Source organism: Scyliorhinus torazame, chromosome 1 (genome assembly GCF_047496885.1).
Source record: "Scyliorhinus torazame isolate Kashiwa2021f chromosome 1, sScyTor2.1, whole genome shotgun sequence".
Lineage (NCBI taxonomy): Eukaryota > Metazoa > Chordata > Chondrichthyes > Carcharhiniformes > Scyliorhinidae > Scyliorhinus > Scyliorhinus torazame.
The window spans coordinates 380,194,421-380,216,849 of record NC_092707.1 but is presented as its reverse complement, the minus strand read 5'-3'; the positions used below and the strand labels follow the sequence as shown (position 1 = coordinate 380,216,849).

Genomic DNA, 22,429 nt, shown 5'->3' with positions numbered 1-22,429 from the left:
AAAGCAGGATATCGAATGGTTGCCGAGTCTTGGGATGTCCTGATAAGATGATAAGGCACCATATAAATGCACGCTCATTCTTTCCATTGCACTTTTAATGTAAATTCTGGACTGCGACGCTTGGTTTACATTTAAGTATTTTCTAGAAAGCACATTGGAAAAAAAAATTATCAGAAAGATGAAAACAGAATCAAAGTGCCACCCTAATAAGCAATGTGTATAAAAGTAATATTTTATTTATAATTAACATACATCTAGTACAACTCATTCCAGGTTTTACAGAATCCCTGGTAACTTGGCGGGAAGATGAGATTCAGTTCTTCCTCATGACTGGTTCCGCAGCTGGTTGCTGAGGTCTTGAAGCTCCAGAATCAAGTTGTCCATTGTACTTTTCTCATCAGCTAACTCGCTCTGTATTTCACCTGTAATAACGTCGGTGTAAACTTGCTGTAACAAGAAGGTGGAAAATGGGTGGGGGGGGGGGGGGGAGAAGAAGAGGAAGCAACAGAAATTCAAGGGCAAGTTTATTGTTCTCATGTTGACCGCCACATCTATTTTACTGAGCAGCTATTTCTAATCGCGTCCTTTAATCAACCTTTGACCCTTATTTTGCTCCTTACAAACATCAGTATTAGTTACAATTAGGAAACAGCATAAAATTTCATCAACACTGCGGATTGCCTTCCTTTTTTTCAGAGGGTAAGCAAGATCATTTTGGGCTTTGTATGGGCGGGCAAGTCCCCGCGAGTGAAGAGAGTGATGCTCGAGCGGAACCGGGGGGGGGGGGGGGGGGGGGGGGGGGGGGAGAAGGGGGGCTTGCACTGCCGAATTTCAGCAACTATTATTGGGCGGCTAACATAGCCATGATAAGGAAGTGGGTGGTGGGTCGGCTTGGGAGCGGGTTGAGGCAGCCTCATGTAGGAGTACCAGTCTGGGGGCGTTGGTGACGGCGCCTCTGCCGTTCCCGCCGGCGCGCTTCTCCACCTGTCCTGTAGTGGTGGCGGCCCTTCGGATCTGGGGACAGTGGAGGAGGCACGTGGGAGCAACGAGAGGATCGGTCTGGTCCCCGATATGTGACAACCTTGGTTTGCCCCGGGGAAGTTGGACGGGGGGTTTCGGATATGGCGGAGGGTGGGGATTGAGCAGATGGGAGATTTGTTTTTGGAAGGGAGCTTCCCTAGCTTGAGGGCGTTGGAGGCCAAGTTTGGGTTGACGAGGGGAATGAATTCCGGTATATTCAGGTGCGGGACATTTTGCGCAGGCAGGTGCCATCTTTTCCACTCTTGACACTAAGGGGGATCCAAGATAGGGTAGTGTCTAGAGGATGGGTGGGGGAGGGAAGTGTCTCGGATATTTACAAGGAGCTCATGGGGGCGGAGGAGACGCAGACCGAGGAGCTGAGGCAGAAATGGGAGGAGGAGTTGGGAGGCGAGATTGGGGAAGGCCTGTGGGCGGACACGCTGAACAGGGTTAATGGGACTGCAACATGTGCCAAGCTCAGCCTGATTCAATTTATGGTCGTTCACCGGGCCCACATGACAGTGTCCCGGATGAGCAGATTCTTTGGCGTAGAAGACAGGTGTGTAAAGGACCAGCAGACCATATCCACATGTTTTGGGCTTGTCCAAAACTTAGGAGATACTGGCAGGGGCTCGAGGACGTCATGTCAAGAGTACTGAACACGAGGGTGGCAATGAGTCCAGAGGTGGCGATTTGGGAAGGGAGGGTTGGGGGAATGTAGTATAGGGGGTCAATTAGGCAGATCTGGGTGGGACGGGTTTTGTTTACTGTACAGTCCTTGTGTTTTCTCGTTCTGTAATTTTACTGTTTACAATGCCAAAAGACACCTCATTAAAATTGCTTATTAAAAAAAAACACTGCGGGTTGCCATATAGCTATCAGCCAGCACCACAGCTGGGTTTCTAGAATAAATGTTGATGCTTAAAAGTGATACATCTGAAAATGTTACTTGAATAATCCAACCAGTTATAAACCAAGACTTGCTTCCATTCCTGACCCACTCGGATGTAGAATGCTTCATCCTGTGCATCTTAGGTAAACGTTAAACATCTTAAAAAAAATTTTTATAGTGTACCCAATCGTTTTTATTTCCCAATTAAGGGGCAATTTAGTGTGGCCAATCCACCTACCGCGCACATCTTTGGGTTGTGGGGGTGAAACCCACACAGTCACGGGGAGAATGTGAAATACCCAACCGGTCAGGCATCTTTTTCCTTCCTTTAATTCTGTCACAAACAAATAAAACCTCTGCACATTTGAGCTTAAAGGTCACACTGGCACCGAGACGTTTGCAAGACTAATGCTGGAGTCAACCCCTGGAGTGTAAACGATGAGTTTCATTTATAAAGGACTTTACCCTGAACCTCAGAAATGGCCAGAAGGGGCTTCAGGCAAATTATTTTGAAACATAATCAAGGCAGCAAAAATCAGGACTTCTGCCCCTGCCTCCATCAAAACGATCGGCCAACATCAAAGCTAAACAGTGCCTGCTGGAGGCATCACTACCAATCTGCTTTTTGGGGGGCAGGCAGTGAGCAAGTTGGGACCCTGAACAGGACTCAAGGAGCCCAGCAATGTTTTTTTCCCGTATTGCTGGACTGTATACCCCTTGTCCCAACACTGTCAACAATTTTTGAAAGACTGAAAAGGTAACAAATCCAGCTCTTGGTCTGTAACATTATAGGTAGCAGATGAGGAACATATCAGCCATGACAGAATGGCAGAGCAGACCCAATGGGCCCAATGGCCTAATTCTGCTCCTCTATCTTATGCTGTCAGTTTCTACTGTGTAGCTAATGCATTACATGCAAAAATCAACTGAAAAAACTCAAGGGAAGGGAGAATGTGTTTTCAATTTCAAATAAATCCAGTATTCACATAGATGAAAAGGGAAGAGTTGAAAATCTGCTCCTGTTACACAGTGAACCGCGTAGGAAACCCACTGATAAAATGGTTAAGAGCAGAGACTGCTAAGACTTACAGGGTCACACACACACACTTGTGCAGCACAGGAAAAGTGAACTTTAAACTCTCAGTAGCCAAAGATCCCAGTAAAATCAATCCTAGTTGAATTACTTCCCTCCCCAGAAGGGTTCTAATTTTGCTGACGGCAGTTGTCGCAAATGTTTGTTTTTCAATCCCAGTTCTATACAAAGGCAAGCGTTTTCTTCTATACTGAGCTATAGCAAGGACGTCCAATAGATAGTTACAGACAGGTGGGGGAGGAGGCGGGGGGGTGAATTCCCCATCAGTTTCTGAACGGTGATTTGGAAGCAAAATGAAGATCAAATTACACAATAAAGCTTCAAACTGATAGGCCTAGCCTTGACTACCTACAACAAAAGTGAATAGTGAGTGAGTCCAGACAGATGGCCCGCATTTCTAACTAGTACAAAACAGCGCACACAGGGCTACACGTATTCTCTAAAAAAAAGAGTTTAGAGTACCCAATTCATTTTTTCCAATTAAGGGGCCAGTTAGCATGGTCAATTCACCTACCATCCACCTACCCTGCACATCTTTGGATTGTGGCGGCGAAACCCACGCAAACACAGGGAGAATGTACAAACTCCACACGGACAGTGACCCAGAGCCAGGATCGAACCTGGGACCTCAGTGGCGTGAGGCCGCAGGGCTAATCACTGCGCCACCGTGCTGCCCTTGACTAGTATTCTGCTAAACCCTGCAAAACAATTGTCCAAGGGCATATGCTTTTGCAGCTCCACCATCAGAGTATCAAGTGTGATTACATAGAACATAGAACAATACAGCGCAGTACAGGCCCTTCGGCCCACGATGTTGCACCGAAACAAAAGCCATCTAACCTACACTATGCCATTATCATCCATATGTTTATCCAATAAACTTTTAAATGCCCTCAATGTTGGCGAGTTCACTGCTGTAGCAGGTAGGGCATTCCACGGCCTCACTACTCTTTGCGTAAAGAACCTACCTCTGACCTCTGTCCTATATCTATTACCCCTCAGTTTAAAGTTATGTCCCCTCGTGCCAGCCATTTCCATCCGCGGGAGAAGGCTCTCACTGTCCACCCTATCCAACCCCCTGATCATTTTGTATGCCTCTATTAAGTCTCCTCTTAACCTTCTTCTCTCCAACGAAAACAACCTCAAGTCCATCAGCCTTTCCTCATAAGATTTTCCCTCCATACCAGGCAACATCCTGGTAAATCTCCTCTGCACCCGCTCCAAAGCCTCCACGTCCTTCCTATAATGCGGTGACCAGAACTGTACGCAATACTCCAAATGCGGCCGTACCAGAGTTCTGTACAGCTGCAACATGACCTCCCGACTCCGGAGCTCAATCCCTCTACCAATAAAGGCCAACACTCCATAGGCCTTCTTCACAACCCTATCAACCTGGGTGGCAACTTTCAGGGGTCTATGTACATGGACACCTAGATCCCTCTGCTCATCCACACTTTCAAGAACTTTACCATTAGCCAAATATTCCGCATTCCTGTTATTCCTTCCAAAGTGAATCACCTCACACTTCTCTACATTAAACTCCATTTGCCACCTCTCAGCCCAGCTCTGCAGCTTATCTATATCCCTCTGTAACCTGCTACATCCTTCCACACTATCGACAACATCACCGACTTTAGTATCGTCTGCAAATTTACTCACCCACCCTTCTGCGCCTTCCTCTAGGTCATTGATAAAAATGACAAACAGCAACGGCCCCAGAACAGATCCTTGTGGTACTCCACTTGTGACTGTACTCCATTCTGAACATTTCCCATCAACCACCACCCTCTGTCTTCTTTCAGCTAGCCAATTTCTGATCCACATCTCTAAATCACCCTCAATCCCCAGCCTCCGTATTTTCTGCAATAGCCTACCGTGGGGAACCTTATCAAACGCTTTGCTGAAATCCATATACACCACATCAACTGCTCTACCCTCATCTACCTGTTCAGTCACCTTCTCAAAGAACTCGATAAGGTTTGTGAGGCATGACCTACCCTTCACAAAGCCATGCTGACTATCCCTGATCAAATTATTCCTATCTAGATGATTATAAATCTTGTCTCTTATAATCCCCTCCAAGACTTTACCCACTATAGACGTGAGGCTCACCGGTCTATAGTTGCCGGGGTTGTCTCTGCTCCCCTTTTTGAACAAAGGGACCACATTTGCTGTCCTCCAGTCCTCTGGCACTATTCCTGTAGCCAATGATGACATAAAAATCAAAGCCAAAGGTCCAGCAATCTCTTCCCTGGCCTCCCAGAGAATCCTAGGATAAATCCCATCAGGTCCTGGGGACTTATCTATTTTAAGCCTGTCCAGAATTGCCAACACCTCTTCCCTACGTACCTCAATGCCATCTATTCTATTAGCCTGGGGCTCAGCATTCTCCTCCACAATATTATCTTTTTCCTGAGTGAATACTGACGAAAAATATTCATTTAGTATCTCGCCTATCTCTTCAGACTCCACACACAATTTCCCATCCCTGTCCTTGACTGGTCCTACTCTTTCTCTAGTCATTCGCTTATTCCTGACATACCTATAGAAAGCTTTTGGGTTTTCCTTGATCCTTCCTGCCAAATACTTCTCATGTCCCCTCCTTGCTCGTCTTAGCTCTCTCTTTAGATCCTTCCTCGCTACCTTGTAACTATCCATCGCCCCAACTGAAACTTCACACCTCATCTTCACATAGGCCTCCTTCTTCCTCTTAACAAGAGATTCCACTTCCTTGGTAAACCACGGTTCCCTCGCTCGACGCCTTCCTCCCTGCCTGACTGGTACATACTTATCAAGAACACACAGTAGCTGATCCTTGAACAAGCCCCACTTATCCAGTGTGCCCAACACTTGCAGCCTACTTCTCCACCTTATCCCCCCCAAGTCACGTCTAATGGCATCATAATTGCCCTTCCCCCAGCTATAACTCTTGCCCTGCGGTGTATACTTATCCCTTTCCATCATTAACGTAAACGTCACCGAATTGTGGTCACTGTCCCCAAAGTGCTCTCCTACCTCCAAATCCAACACCTGGCCTGGTTCATTACCCAAAACCAAATCCAACGTGGCCTCGCCTCTTGTTGGCCTGTCAACATATTGTTTCAGGAAACCCTCCTGCACACACTGTACAAAAAACGACCCATCTATTGTACTCGAACTATATCTTTTCCAGTCAATATTTGGAAAGTTAAAGTCTCCCATAATAACTACCCTGTTACTTTCGCTCTTATCCAGAATCATCTTCGCCATCCTTTCCTCTACATCCCTAGAACTATTAGGAGGCCTATAAAAAACTCCCAACAGGGTGACCTCTCCTTTCCTGTTTCTAACTTCAGCCCATACTACCTCGGAAGAAGAGTCCCCATCTAGCATCCTCTCCGCCACCGTAATACTGCTCTTGACTAGCAGCGCCACACCTCCCCCTCTTTTGCCTCCTTCTCTGAGCTTACTAAAACACCTAAACCCCGGAACCTGCAACATCCATTCCTGTCCCTGCTCTATCCATGTCTCCGAAATGGCCACAACATCGAAGTCCCAGGTACCAACCCATGCTGCTAGTTCCCCTACCTTGTTTCGTATACTCCTGGCATTGAAGTAGACACACTTCAAACCACCTACCTGAACACTGGCCCCCTCCTGCGACGTCAAATCTGTGCTCCTGACCTCTATACTCTCATTCTCCCTTACCCTAAAACTACAATCCAGGTTCCCATGCCCCTGCTGCATTAGTTTAAACCCCCCCAAAGAGCACTAACAAATCTCCCCCCCAGGATATTTGTGCCCCTCAGGTTCAGGTGTAGACCATCCTGTCTGTAGAGGTCCCACCTTCCCCAGAAAGAGCCCCAGTTATCCAGAAATCTGAATCCCTCCCGCCTGCACCATCCCTGTAGCCACGTGTTTAAATGCTCTCTCTCCCTATTCCTCATCTCACTATCACGTGTCACGGGCAGCAACCCAGAGATAACAACTCTGTTTGTTCTAGTTCTGAGCTTCCATCCTAGCTCCCTGAAAGCCTGCCTGACATCCTTGTCCCCTTTCCTACCTATGTCGTTAGTGCCAATGTGGACCACGACTTGGGGCTGCTCCCCCTCCCCCTAAGGACCCGGAAAACACGATCCGAGACATCACGTACCCTTGCACCTGGGAGGCAACATACCAAACGTGAGTCTCTCACGCTCCCACAAAATCTCCTATCTGTGCCCCTGACTAGAGTCCCCAATTACTAATGCTCTGCTCCTCTCCCCCCTTCCCTTCTGAGCAACAGGGACAGACTCCGTGCCAGAGGCCCGTGCCCCATGGCTTACCCCTGGTAAGTCCCCCCCCCCACAAGTATCCAAAGCGGTATACTTGTTTCTCAGGGGAACGACCGCAGGGGATCCCTGCACGGACTGCTTTTTCCCAGTCCCTCTTACAGTTACCCATCTATCTCCAATCTTTGGTGTAACTAATTCCCTGAAGCTGCTATCTATGACCCCTTCTGCCTCCCGAATGATCCGAAGTTCTTCCAACTCCAGCTCCAGTTCCCTAACTCGGTCTTGGAGGAGCTGGAGATGGCAGCACTTCCTGCAGGTAAAATCAGCAGGGACACTAACTGCATCCCTCACCTCAAACATCCTGCAGGAGGAACATTGCACTCCCTTCCCTGCCATTCCTCTAACTTTCTACCAAGATCTGGCTAACAACTAAATTAAATTTTTTATGAAAAATAATAATAATATAATAAAATATGGTACTTACCTCAGACCAATGGGTTTTATTATTAGGTTAGAGGAGGAGGGCGGGTGGGAGACACTACACGTGTAGTGTCTCGGGTTTCCTCTCCACCAGAATTTATTGGTGAGGGTCTTCCCAGACGTCCGCGGGTCGACTTCCTGTTCCCGCCTAAAACACTAATTTAAAAAAAAAAAATTCTGAGCTCCTGCTGAAATTGACTAACCAGCCAGCTCCACTCCCGCCGAAATCGACTGGCCTGCCCCTGCAAAGACAAGTGCTTTTAAAGGACAGACTTACCTCCCAGCAGCCACTTCCGCACTGCTCCCGCTGAAACTGACTCACCAGCTGTTCTCCCGCCGAAATCGACTGGCCTGCCCCTGCAAAGACAAGTGCTTTTAAAGGACAGACTTACTTGATTCTATGTAGCTCCTTGATTAGGGGTCTTTCTCAAGAAGTAATTCCTAAGCTGGTGATCCGTAGGTCTGTTCCAACTTTAAGTACAGATTTATTTATTACATTCTGTCATGGAGCAGGAAACTTTGAGAATTGGTCATTGACCAAAGGCTTTGTGAGTAAATGCAGTGGCAGATCAAAGCCTCAGTATTGAAGCATCTGAGTCACTTCATGGTTGGATGTGCCTATGGAATTGCACTCTTGCAAGAGAGTAAAAAAGGAGTGAAAAATAAATGTTAAAAAAAATGTTAAGTACCCAATTTTTTTTTTTCCAATTAAGGGGCAATTTAATTTAGCATGACTAATCTACCTACCCTGCACATCTTTTTGGGTTGTGGGGAGGTGAGACCCACATGGACACGGGGAGAATGTGCAAACTCCACACGGACAGTGACCCGGGACTGGGATTGAACCCGGGTCCTCAGCGCCGTGAGGCAGCAATGCTAACCACCGGGTTGCCTCAAAATGGATAAATAAAAGAACATTTGAAAAAACGTAAGGAAGCTTTGTTTTTAAAGACAATGTGAATTGAGGAACAATTGTTACAAAAGCTGTTCTGTAGGAGGGGAAGAAAGATGAACATTTGGTTAGGATAGGCTTACAAATGAAGGCTGGCTATCCTGGCAGTACTCCCCATTTGTAAAACAGATGTGCTTCTGAACTAGCTTGTAAATTGCTCCTGTAATATGCAAGACAATAAATGTGTCAATATTAACCACAATAGTTTCCTTTGTGACCAAATGGGGAAAAAATTCAATGAAGACATTTTGTTTCCAAACTAGAGAAATTTATGGGGTAATTTTTACCCTTTGATAACAGTGGGAGCAATTTAACTAATTAAAAAAAACACTAACTCTTCCCCTACCCCCTCCATCTCCCTGATTGTAATTAATGAAAGGGTAGACTGTTGTTGCCTTGCTCCAAAGGCAAGAACAACGACATCCAGATGTATGGAAGAGTAGTGCAAATTGACATATCTTTGAACGTCCCAATTTTTCTGGGAAAGGGCCTTGACTCTACAGCCAACTTCAAAGCAGAGGACCCAAGATTTAGTCACTTGGGAAAGGGAACTCACATTTGCCTGCCAGTGTTCAGCCACTCAGTCCCATGGCAAACCACCATAGAACATTACATCGCAGTACAGGCACTTTGGCCCTCGATGTTGCGCCGACCTGTGAAACCACTCTAAAGCCCATCTATACTATTCCCTTATTGCCCATATGTCTATCCAATGACCATTTGAATGTCCTTACTGTTGGCGAGTCCACTGCTGTTGCAGGCAGGGCATTCCACGCCCTTATTACTCTCTGAGTAAAGAACCTACCTCTGACATCTGTCTTATATCTATCTCCCCTCAATTTAAAGGTATGTCCCCTCGAGCTAGACATCACCATCCGAGGAAAAAGGCTCTCACTGTCCACCCTATCCAATCCTCTGATCATCTTGTATGCCTCAATTAAGTCACCTCTTAACCTTCTTCTCTCTAACGAAAACAGTCTCAAGTCCCTCAGCCTTCCCTCATAAGATCTTCCCTCCATACCAGGCAATATTCTGGTAAATCTCCTCTGCACCCTTTCCAATGCTTCCACATCCTTCCTATAATGCGGCGACCAGAATTGCACGCAATACTCCAAATGCGGCCGCACCAGAGTGTTGTATAGCTGCAACATGACCTCATGGCAATATTTGGAAAGTTAAAGTCCCCCATAACAACTACCCTGTTGCTTTCGCTCCTATCCAGAATCATCTTTGCAATCCTCTCCTCTACATTTCTGGAACTTTTCAGAGGCCTATAGAAAACCCCTAACAGGGTGACCTCTCCTTTCCTGTTTCTAACCTCAGCCCATACTACCTCAGTAGACGAGTCCTCATCAAACGTTCTTTCTGCCACCGTAATACTGTCCTTGAGTAACAATGCCACCCCTCCCCCTCTTTTACCACCTTCCCTGAGCTTACTGAAATATCTAAATCCGGGCACCTGCAACAACCATTCCTGTCCCTGCTCTATCCATGTCTCCGAAATGGCCACAACATCGAAGTCCCAGGTACCAACCCATGCCGCAAGTTCACCCACCTTATTCCGGATGCTCCTGGCATTGAAGAAGACACACTTTAAACCACCTTCCTGCCTGCCGGTACACTCCTGCAACTTTGAAACGCTACTCATGACCTCACTACTCTCAACCTCCTGTATACTGGAGCTACAATTCAGGTTCCCAAGCCCCTGCTGAACTAGTTTAAACCCTCCTGAAGAGCATTCGCAAATTTCCCCCCCCAGAATATTGGTACCCCTCTGGTCCAGGTGCAGACCATCCCGTTTGTAGAGGTCCCACCGACCCCAGAATGAGCCCCAATTATCCAGAAATCTGAAACCCTCCCTCCTGCACCATCCCTGTAGCCACATGTTCAACTCCTCTCTCTCCCTATTCCTCGTCTCGCTATCACGTGGCACGGGTAACAACCCAGAGATAATAACCCTGTTTGTCCTAGATCTAAGTTTCCACCCTAGCTCCCTGAATTCCTGCCTTACATCCCCATCCCTTTTCCTACCTATGTCGTTGGTACCTATGTGGACCACGACTTGGGGCTGCTCCCCCTCCCCCTTAAGGATCCCGAAAACACGATCCGAGACATCACGCACCCTGGCACCTGGGAGGCAACACACCAACCGTGAGTCTCTCACGTTCCCACAGAATCTCCTATCTATCCCCCTAACTATGGAGTCTCCAATGACTAATGCTCTAATCCTCTCCCCCCTTCCCTCTGAGCAACAGGGACAGGCTCTGTGCCAGAGACCTGTACCCCATGGCTTAACGCTGGTAAGTCCCCCCGTTCCCCCCCCAACAGTATCCAAAGCGGTATACTTGTTACTAAGGGGAACGGCCACAGGGGATCCCTGTACTGACTGCTTCCTCCCAGCCCCTCTCACTGTCACCCATCTATCGTTATTCTTCGGAGTAACTACATCCCTGAAGCTTCGATCTATGACCAACTCTGCCTCCCGAATGATCCGAAGTTCATCCAACTCCAGCTCCAGTTCCCTAATGCGGTTTCGGAGGAGCTGGAGATGGGTGCACTTCCCACAGATGAAATCAGCAGGGACACTGACGGCGTCCCTCACCTCAAACATTCTGCAGGAGGAACATTGCACTACCTTCCTTGTCATCCCCTCTAGATTAAAAAAAAAGAAAGAGCTTACCTGTTATTCACTCCCCCTCTCAGCAAGGACTCACTCAGCAACCTCTGGATGAGCACACGGACGTATGCAAATTTCCCCTGCAATGGCCAATCAGCAGCTCCTCTCTACTGCCCTCTGCTGGATGCTTGTCTTCACTTGAACAGCTAGGGTCTCTTGTTCAGGTACGCCTCCAGGTTAGGGTGAGCACATGGACGTATGCAAATTTCCCCTGCAACGGCCAATCAGCAGCTCCGCTCTGTGCCCTCTGCTGGATGCTTGTCTTCAATTGAACAGCTAGGGTCTCTTGTTCAGGTACGCCTCCAAGTTAGGGTGAGCACACGGATGTATGCAAATTTCCCCTGCAACAGTCAATCAGCAGCTCCGCTCTACTGCCCTCTACACACCAGCATATTGGGCTTTGGGTTGCCTGTTTGGTACAACATGATTAGGCATTTTCTCCTTATTCTGAGAAAACGGCAAACGTACTTCATAGTTGGATATATTGGTCTGGATATTAACCAGGGCAGGTTATATAGGCAGGATGGAGGCGGAGTTAGGCACAGGAAACCGCAAAGTCTGGGATTTCCCAACACACAATGGAATTTTAACTTCAGTGTGCCCACCGATCGTCGGGCCGGCCTCTCTGAAGGAGGACCTCCTTTCTTCCGCAGCCCCGCAAGATCTGTCAGACATCTTCTTGCGGGGCGGACTCGGAGAGGACGGCAACCACGCATGCGCGGGTTGGCGCCGACCAACCCACGCATGCGCGGGTGACGGCAGTTATGCGGGGCTGGCCGTGTCATGTATGCGGAGCCGCCTTTACGCGGCGCCAAGGCCTGGAGCGCGTAAATGACGTGGCGCCGCTCCTAGCCCATTATCGGGCCCTGAATCGGTCGGGATAGGGGCCGTTTTGCGCCGTCATTAAACTCGGCAGCGTTCACGACGGCGCGAACACTCTGCCTCCATCTCGGAGAATCCCGCCCGACAAGTTCCCTGCCAGGAACTCAACCTGATTAACAAGCTTGCCTTCAGGTAGGGATGGTTCCAGAGCAGGCTGACACGGTCAGTAGGTCAGATCTCCGAATCCTTGGGGGGGGGGGGGGGGTGGAAGCGCCCCCTCCCCTCTGGGCCCACAAGCAATTCTGGAATGGCTCTTCCCTAAATCTATACTTCCATCCCTCCAGCTGCTGATTCCACCCCCCCACCCGCCCAAAGACCCAGGAAAAACAACCACCCACTATAAAACTGCCAATGTTGGTTACCTCAAAGGCAGCTGGCCTCATTAAAATATTTAACTTCCCAAGCCGTCTCCTGGGCATTTAAATGGTCATTGGATAAACATATGGATGATAATGGAATAGTGTAGATGGGCTTTAGAGTGGTTTCACAGGTCGGCGCAACATTGAGGGCCGAAGGGCCTGTACTGCGCTGTAATGTTGTATGGGAGCAAGTTGGCACCTCCCCACCGTGTCCATTTCTATGCAGCCTAGAAGAGGGTGGATGGAGTCAGATTTCAGATCATTAAAATTGAAACATCTGTCCGGCCCCAAACCCACCTTTGTGGGCTAAAACTCAGCCCATACAAGCAACCAGGGGATGGAATGTTACAGTGGATTAGGGCAATCATTTCCCCCCCTTTGTGACACAAGCTCAGTCTCTATTCAGACTGATGGGCCATAAAAGTATTTCTCTATCAAATGAAAAATATCCCAAGATAGATAACATAGGCAGTCTCACTTTCGATCCTAATGGACGTAAATCCTCAGCAGAATCTTGCGCACATTGAGGGCCAGCAGTTGGGGGGGGGGGGGGGCGGCGAACCACTCCGTGTCGGGCTGACTGGAAGTTGCAGAATCCTCCGGCGGCAGAGGGGCTGGCACCGTGCTAAAGGGCCGGCGCGAGTTAGCGCATGCGCAGAACCGCCGGCGTGGTTCCGCGCATGTGCAGACTGGCCGGCGTATTCTAGCGCATGCGCAGGGGAGTGTCTTCACCGCACCGGCCATGGCAGAGCCCTACAGGGGCCGGCACGGAAGGATGGAGTGCCCCCACGGCACAAGCCCACCCGCAGATAGGTGGGCCCCGATCGCGGGCCAGGCCACCGATTAGGACTGCGCCAGCCAGCTGACCAGCCAGGTCCCGCCGTGTGGGACCATGTCCAATTCACGCTGACGGGACTGGCCAGAAACCGACGACCGCTCGGCCCATCAGGGCCCGGAGAATTGCTGGGGAGGCCGCTGCCAAAGGCCGCCCGGTCGGCGTGGCGTGATCCCCGCCCCAGCTTGAAAACCGGCACCGAAGAATACGGCAGCCGATGTCAGAGCGGGATTCACCCCGGCGGGGGGATCGGAGAATTCCGCAGCAGAAATTAGATAATTAAATAGACAATCTGTTTTGGTGGTGTTGACGGAGAGATATCTGTTGACCAGGTCACAGAGTTATACAAAAATGACAGCAGGGAAACAGCTTGTCTGGGTGTTTAGTCTCCAACTGAACAGTCGTTCTAATCCCATGTGCCCGCCTGTTTATATTTCATCATATTGACTTGTTCTTCAACCATCTACTTAGTCAATTAAAAAATTTCAACATTAACTGTTTCAGACGCTAGTTGCGTCAGCGCATTCCACAGCCTCACAACCCACTGTGCAAAAGTTTCTCCTTCTCTCTGCCAGGAATCTCTCATATCCATGTCCCCTTGTCCTAGATCCCAATCACTAGGATGTCTAAAATAGTGCACAATATTCCAAAAGTAGCTTTGCCAGCAAGATGTAAAGGCAGATTATCTTGCTTTTCTCTCTCCCCACCCCGCCCTCAATCAGGCAGCATTTTGATGCCTTAGATGGTAACAGTCATGTATATATACTGTGTATTAGTTTCTATCTGTTTCACATTAAACTCTAACTGTTCTCCTTAGCTCATTCAAATCATTATCCAAATCCTTTTGCATAGTACTAATCAGATGGCATCTGCGTTAAATGTTATGCCAGTGGTGGATGTCCTGTCTTTTATTTCATTTATGGAACACACTGCAAAGTACACCGGAGCAGTCCCTGACAGCTGGTTGCTGCTTTAGCTGTTACCTTTTGCTTCCCACTGTGAAGCTAGTTTCAGATGATCAGCCCCACCTCGACCCATTTGTTTTCATGTTATTTTAATTGTCTTTTACCATTTCTTTCTTTCCTAATATACATTTAATTCCCCCCCCCCCCCAATCTTATCCACCTTTCCTGCACCTTTCTCCTCTTTGCTTCCCCCTTCCCCTCCCCCCACATCTACAGTTCATCCTCTGATGTTAGTTTCCATGCTGTTTGACCTTTCACATCTTTTGTTCTCCCTGGGGACTGCCACTAGCACTCTTTCCCCTTGCTTTCTGTGGCCATTAGCACCCGGTTTTCCTGGGTTTCTGTGGCTATGACTCATCTTTCATTCTCACTCCACAGTATAAATATTTCCCACTTTCTCTGTCTGTTAGCTTTGACAAAGAGTCATCGGACTCGAAACGTTAGCTCTTTTCTCTCCCTACAGATACTGCCAAACCTGCTGAGATTTTCCAGCATTTTCTCTTTCTTTTAAGCTCGTTTCCGATTAGGTTTTCTCATCTGAATGTTTATCCCATGAGATTCAGGCTCTTTAAAAACTTCCTCAAAGGCCCTCTCAAATGTGCTTACCACCAGATTTGAGGCACAGCTTACTGGTTGCTGACTATTTATGACTTTCATTATACCACGAGCCCGGTGGTGGCGGCAACGCTAAGGATCTGGGGCCAGTGGAGATGGCACCGGGGTGCAATGGGAGCATCGGTGTGGTCCCCGATCAGGGGTAACCACCGGTTTGTCCCGGGGAAGATGGACGGGGGGTTCCAGAGCTGGCATCGGGCGGGGATTGGAAGAATGGGGGACCTGTTCATCGACGGGACGTTTGCGAGCCTAGGGGCACTGGAGAAGTTTGAGTTACCCCCGGGAAATGCCTTCAGATATATGCAGGCGAGGGCTTTTGTGAGGCGACAGGTGAGGGAATTCCCGTTGCTCCCGGCACAAGAAGTTCAAGATAGGGTGATCTCGGGTGTATGGGTCGGGGAAGGCAAGGTGTCGGAAATACACCAGGAGTTGAAAGAAGAGGGGAAAGCGCTGGTAGAAGAGTTGAAGGGTAAATGGGAGGAGGAGCTGGGGGAGGAGATCGAGGAAGGTCTGTGGGCTGATGCCCTAGGTAGGGTTAATTCCTCCTCCTCGTGTGCCAGGCTCAGCCTGATACAATTTAAGGTGGTCCACAGAGCGCACTTGATGGGGGCGAGGTTGAGTAGGTTCTTTGGGGTAGAGGACAGATGTGGAAGGTGCTCAGGGAGCCCGGCGAACCATGTCCATATGTTTTGGTCATGCCCGGCACTGGAGGGGTTCTGGAGAGGAGTGGCGGGAGCAATATCTCAGGTGGTGAAAGTCCAGGTCAAGCCAAGCTGGGGGCTAGCAATATTTGGAGTAGTGGACGAACCGGGAGTGCAGGAGGCGAAAGAGGCCGGTATCCTGGCCTTTGGGTCCCTAGTAGCACAGCGAAGGATCTTGCTAATGTGGAAGGAGGCGAAGCCCCCCAGCCTGGAGGCCTGGATAAATGATATGGCTGGGTTCATAAAGTTGGAGAGGATTAGGGTCGCCTTGAGAGGGTCTGCGCAGGGGTTCTACAGGCGGTGGCAACCGTTCCTAGACTATCTCGCGGAGCGTTAGAGGAAGGTCGGTCAGCAGCAGCAGCAACCCTGGGGGGGGGACACGTCCTGGGAGGGGGGGGGGAAAGGGGGACTGCCTGGGAGGGTGGATGAGCAAGAGATAACATGACGGGTTGGGGAAACTGGCACGTACGGGTGAGGGCCAGTGTACAAAGCTGTGTAAATATATCATTTTGCCATGTATATATCTTGCTCTGCGCGATTTCTCGGTTTTTTTTGTTACGAGGGGGGGAGGGGTTATTGTTTGTAAGGGAGAAAAATTATGTTAAAAAACTTTAATAAATATCTTTAAAAAAATAAAATAATTTATGACTTTCACGCTGTCCAGACGGTATTGATAGGTCACCTGTAAAATACTGTCAGCATTTTCTCTTGTCGCAGTTCTTGATTGGCAGTGAATGAGGAACAAGACTGATTTTTGGAAGATTGCAATGCTGGTGCTCAGGGCTATGGATTTCAAAGTAAATTTACTCCACAAAGGAAGGAGCAGGAAAAACTGGTCGATGATATTATAGAGGTTGGTTGCAGGTATGGCAACAGTCCATGCCCAGAGCTATTAGCAGAGAAAAAACAGCAAACACAGTTTGATCTAATCTCTACGGATGGGGCAGTGCGACAGTTGAGGCAAGCTGAAGGGGCAATCTACGAGTATGGGGAGACAGCAAGTCAGCTCCTGACATATCAGCTGAGGAAAGCGGAGTAAGAGAGGGAGATTGTCCAGATTAGGGCGTGAGGTCGGAGGCTGGTGTCAGCTCAGGAGAAAGTGAATGAGGTATTTAGGGCCTTCTACGAAAAGTTATACAGGTCCAAACCGCCTTGGGATGGGAGGGATATGGAGGAGTTCGAGTTTCCCAAGGTGGGGGAGGAATTACAGGAAGAACTAGAAGCTCCGTTGGAGTTGGAAGAGATCAACGAGGCGCTGAAATTAATGCAGTCGGGAAGGCACGGGGGCCCGATGAGTTCCTGGTGAATTTATTAAAATCTGTAGAACAGCTGGCCCTTTTATTGTTGGGGATATTCAGGGACTCCTTGGAGAGAGGTGCCCTGCCACAGACGCTGGGGCAGGCGTCGATTTCCCTGCTCCTGATGAAGGACAAAGACCCCGCAGACTGCGGGTCATGTCGTCCGATCTCCCTGTTAAATGTGGATGTGAAGCTTCTGGTGAAGGTGTTCCTGGTAAAACTAGAGCCTCGTCTCCCGGAGGTGGTGGGGAAAAATCAAACAGGGTTTGTAAAGGGGCGGAGCTTGACGGCAAATGTGAGGGGGCTGTTGAACGTGGTGCTTACCCCAGGGCATGGCCGGGTTCTGGAGATCATTATTTCATAATTGTAGCAGAGAAGACGTTTGACCGGGTAGAGTGGGACTATCTGTTTGCGATAACAGAGAAATCTGGGTTTGGACCCGAGTACGTGGCGTGGGTGCGGCTGTTGCATGCGGCCCCATTTGCCAGTGTTTGCACTAACAAAGTGCCTTCTGAGCCTGTTTGTCTATACAGGGGAATCAGGCAGGGATGTCCAAAGTCCCCTTTGCTGTTTGTGTTAGCAATAGAGCCACTAGCCATGCCTCTGAGGACTTTCAAAGCTTGGGAAGGAATAGTCGGAGGAGGGGTGGAGCACAGGGTCTCGCTATACATCAACAATTTATTGTTATAGATTAGGGATCTGGAGACGTCAGTGAGAAGCATTATGGGGATTTTGCAGTGCTTTGGGGCCTTTTCTGGCTATAAGCTAAATATAGGAAAGAGTGAATATTTGGTGGTCGGGCGTACAGGGCGGAGAGGGGCTTGGTGGGGTGCCGTTCCGGCTAGCAAGGGACTGGGGGAAACTCCGGAAGTTGAACCATACAAACCTGGTAGGGAAGGTTAAGACAGCCCTGCAAAGGTGGGACGGTCTCCCACTATCCCTGGCGGGCCGAGTGCAATCGGTTAAGATGAATATCTTGTCAAGATTTTCATTTTATTTCAGTGCTTCCCGGAGTTCCTGCCCAAGACGTTTTTAGGGAAATCAACCGGCTGGTGACTGTTTTTTTTGGGGGGGAGGAGGGTAAGCGCCTGAGGATCAGGAGGACAGTGGGTTCGGATGGAAGGAGTCTGTGAAGGGGGAAGCCTGGGGGTGTTGGTAATGGCTCCGCTCCCGCTGGTGCCGAAGAAACACTCGACTATTCTGGTGGTTGCAGCCACGTTACAAATTTGGAGGCAATTCTGTCAACATTTCAATTTGAAGGCTGCCTCAAGGTTAGCGGTTATCTGTGCAAATCAGTTATTCGAGCCGGCTAAGTTGGACGTGGAGTTTAGGGAGTGGAAGGAAAAGGGGTTGGAAAAGGTGAGATATTTGTTTTAGAGGGTCGGTTCACTAGGCTGGGGGAACTGAAGGAGAAATATGGGATGACAGATGCCGATGTGTCCAGGTATCTGTAGGAGCATAGCTCGGTCAAAAGACACTTTCCAGCCTTCCCTCTGAAGCAGCCTTCTACCTTGCTCGAGTGGATTTTATCCTGCTCAGGGTCGGAGGTTAGCAGAACGTCAGGCATATACCAACGGATAGAGGTGGAGGAGACATGTTCGGTTGAGGGTGTGAAGGCAAAGTGGGCAGAGGTGCTGGGGCTGATCTTGGAAGAGGAGGTTTGAAGCGAGGCACTGAGGGTGAACACGACCCCGTCCTGCGCGAGATGGAGTCTCATCAAGCTAAAGGTAGTGGTTTGGGTAGACCTCACGAAGGCTAGAAGGTGTAGGCTTTTCCATGGGGTGGAGGATAGATGTGATAGATGTTTGAGGGGGCCGGCGCATCACGCGCACATGTTCCGGTCTGCTCAAAGCTGGTGGGCTTCTGGAGATCCTTTTTTGATACAATGTCGGCAATCCTAGGCATTGAGTTGGAGCCTTGCCCACCACTGATGGCAATTTTTGGTGTTTAGGATGTGCGGGAGCTCCAGACAGGGGTGCGGGCAGACGTCCTGACCTTTACCCCACTTGTGGCAAGGTGGTGGATCCTCTGGGGCTGGAGTTCAACGACACCACCAAGCATCATGGCATAGCTGGGAGACTTGGGAGTTTTTGCATCCCGAGAAGGTCAAGTTTACCGCGAGAGGGTCAGTAGAAAAGGTTTTACCGTAGATGGCGACTGTTTATAATATACCAAGAGTTGGTCACTGTTAGCTGTTTGGGGGGGGGGGGGGGGGGTGAGGGATAGTGGTGAGGTTATAGTGTTGTAAGGGGAAGTGGAGAGTGGGGGGGGGGTTAGTGGTGAGGTTATAGTGTTGGAAGGGGAAGTGGAGAGTGGGGGGGGCGCGGGGGTTAGTGGTGAGGTAATAGTGTTGTAAGGGGAAGTGGAGAGTGGGGTGGCGGGGGTTAGTGGTGAGGTTATAGTGTTGTAAGGGGAAGGGGAGAGTGGGGGGGGGGGCGGGGGTGAGAGGTGAGATTATAGTGTTGTAAGGGGAAGTGGAGAGTGGGGTGGCGGGGGTTAGTGGTGAGGTTATAGCGTTGTAAGGGGAAGTGGAGAGTGTGGGGGTGGGGGTTACTGGTGAGGTTATAGTGTTGTAAGGGGAAGTGGAGAGTGTGGGGGGGGGTTAGTGGTGAGGTTATAGTGTTGTAAGGGGAAGTGGAGAGTGTGGGGGGGGGGTTAGTGGTGAGGTTATAGTGTTGTAAGGGGAAGTGGAGAGTGTGGGGGGGGGGTTAGTGGTGAGGTTATAGTGTTGTAAGGGGAAGTGGAGAGTGTGGGAGGGGCGGGGGTTAGTGGTGAGGTTATAGTGTTGTAAAGGGAAGTGGAGAGTGGGGGGGGTTAGTGGTGACGTTATAGTGTTGAAAGGGGAAGTGGAGAGTGGGGGCGGAGGTTTGTGGTGAGGTTATAGTGTTGTAAGGGGAAGTGGAGAGTGGGGGGGGGGGGTTAGCGGTGAGGTTATAGTGTTGTAAAGGGAAGTGGAGAGTGGGGGGGGGGTGAGTGGTGAGGTTATAGTGTTGTAAGGGGTAGTGTAGAGAGTGGGGGCGGGCGTTACTGGTGAGGTTATAGTGTTGTAAGGGGAAGTGGAGAGTGTGTGGGGGGGTTACTGGTGAGGTTATAGTGTTGTAACGGGAAGTGGAGAGTGTGGGGGGGGGTTAGTGGTGAGGTTATAGTGTTGTAAGGGGAAGTGGAGAGTGTGGGGGGGGGTTAGTGGTGAGGTAATAATGTTGTGAGGGGAAGTGGAGAGTGTGGGGGGGGGGGGGGGGTTAGTGGTGAGGTTGTAGTGTTAAGGGGAAGTGGAGAGTGTGGGGGGGGGTTAGTGGTGAGGTTATAGTGTTGTAAGGGGAAGTGGAGAGTGTGGGGGGGGTTAGTGGTGAGGTTATAATGTTGTAAGGGGAAGTGGAGAGTGTGGGGGGGGGGCGGGGGTTAGTGGTGAGGTTATGGTGTTGTAAGGGGAAGTGGAGAGTGTGGGGGGGGGTAGTGGTGAGGTTATAGTGTTGTAAGGGGAAGTGGAGAGTGTGGGGGGGGGTGGGGGTTAGTGGTGAGGTTATAGTGTTGTAAGGTTAAGTGGAGAGTGTGGGGGGGGGGGTAGTGGTGAGGTTATAGTGTTGTAAGGGGAAGTGGAGAGTGGGGGGCGGGGGTTAGTGGTGAGGATATAGTGTTGTCAGGGGAAGTGGAGAGTGTGGGGGGGGGGTTAGTGGTGAGGTTATAGTGTTGTCAGGGGTAGTGAAGAGTGTGGGGGCGGGGGTTACTGGTGAGGTTAGTGTTGTAAGGGGAAGTGGAGAGCGTGGGGGGGGTGGGGATTAGTGGTGAGGTTATAGTGTTGTAAGGGGAAGTGGAGAGTGGGGGGCAGAGGTTTGCGGTGAGGTTATAGTGTTGTAAGGGGAAGTGGAGAGTGTGGGGGGGGGGTTAGTGGTGAGGTTATAGTGTTGTAAGGGGAAGTGGAGAGTGTGGGGGGGGGGTTAGTGGTGAGGTTATAGTGTTGTAAGGGGAAGAGAGAGTGTGGGGGGGTGGGGGTTAGTGGTGAGGTTATAGTGCTGTAAGGGGAAGTGGAGAGTGTGGGGGGGGTGGGGGTTAGTGGTGAGGTTATGGTGTTGTAAGGGGAAGTGGAGAGTGGAGGGGGGGGGTTAGTGGTGAGGTTATAGTGTTTTAAGGGGAAGTGAAGATTGGGGGGGCGGTTAGTGGTGAGGTTATAGTGTTGTAAGGGTAAGTGGAGAGTGGGGGGGGGGTTAGCGGTGAGGTTATAGTTTTGTAAAGGGAAGTGGAGAGTGTGGGGGGGGTTTAGTGGTGAGGTTATAGTGTTGTAAGGGGAAGTGGAGAGTGGGGGGGGGGTTAGTGGTGAGGTTATAGTGTTGTAAAGGGAAGTGGAGAGTGTGGGGGGGGGGTTTAGTGGTGAGGTTATAGTGTTGTAAGGGGAAGTGGAGAGTGGGGGGGTTAGTGGTGAGGTTATAGCGTTGAAAGGGGAAGTGGAGAGTGGGGGCGGAGGTTTGTGGTGAGGTTATAGTGTTGTAAGGGGAAGTGGAGAGTGGGGGGGGGTTAGAGGTGAGGTTATAGTGTTGTAAGGGGAAGTGGAGACTGGGGGGGGTTAGTGGTGAGGTTATAGTGTTGTAAGGGGAAATGGAGAGTGAGGGGGAGTTAGTGGTGAGGTTATGGTGTTGTAAGGGGAAGTGGAGAGTGTGGGGGAGTGGGGGTTAGTGGTGAGGTTATAGTGTTGTAAGGGAAAGTGAAGAGTGGAGGGGCGGTTAGTGGTGAGGTTATAGTGTTGTAAGGGTAAGTGGAGAGTGTGGGGGGGTTAGCGGTGAGGTTATAGTGTTGTAAAGGGAAGTGGAGAGTTTGGGGGGGGGGGTTTAGTGGTGAGGTTATAGTGTTGTAAGGGGAAGTGGAGAGTGTGGGGGGGTTAGTGGTGAGGTTATAGTGTTGTAAGGGTAAGTGTAGAGAGTGGGGACGGGCGTTACTGGTGAGGTTATAGTGTTGTAAGGGGAAGTGGAGAGTGTGGGGGGGTTAGTGGTGAGGTTATAGTGTTGTAAGGGGAAGTGGAGAGTGTGGGGGGGGGGGTTACTGGTGAGGTTATAGTGTTGTAAGGGGAAGTGGAGAGTGTGGGGGGGGGGGTTAGTGGTGAGGTTATAGTGTTGTAAGGGGAAGTGGAGAGTGTGGGGGGGGTTAGTGGTGAGGTTATAATGTTGTCGGGGTAGTGGAGAGTGTGGGGGCAGGGGTCACTGGTGGGGTTATAGTGTTGTAAGGGGAAGTGGAGAGTTTGGGGGTGGGGGTTACTGGTGAAGCTATAGTGTTGTAAGGGGAAGTGGAGAGTGTGGGGGGGGGGGTTAGTGGTGAGGTTATAGTGTTGTAAGGGGAAGTGGAGGGTGTGGGGGGGGCTTAGAGTGTTGTAAGGGGAAGTGGAGAGTGTGGGGGGGGGGTTAGTGGTGAGGTTATAGTG

The 22,429-nt window shown here is 49.9% G+C and overlaps 1 protein-coding gene across 3 annotated transcripts in view; it reads right to left on the bottom strand.

The window, feature by feature from the left end:
* Positions 1 to 211: 211 nt before the first annotated feature.
* The window catches only part of ttc27 (tetratricopeptide repeat domain 27), a 328,446-nt gene continuing 306,228 nt past the window's right edge, over positions 212 to 22,429 (bottom strand). For all 3 annotated transcript variants that reach the window (XM_072512247.1, XM_072512241.1, XM_072512254.1), the window contains one exon: positions 212 to 447. In XM_072512247.1, the coding sequence (XP_072368348.1) occupies positions 325 to 447 (123 nt within the window). In that variant the 3' untranslated portion in view covers positions 212 to 324. The remainder of the gene's footprint in view (positions 448 to 22,429) is intronic.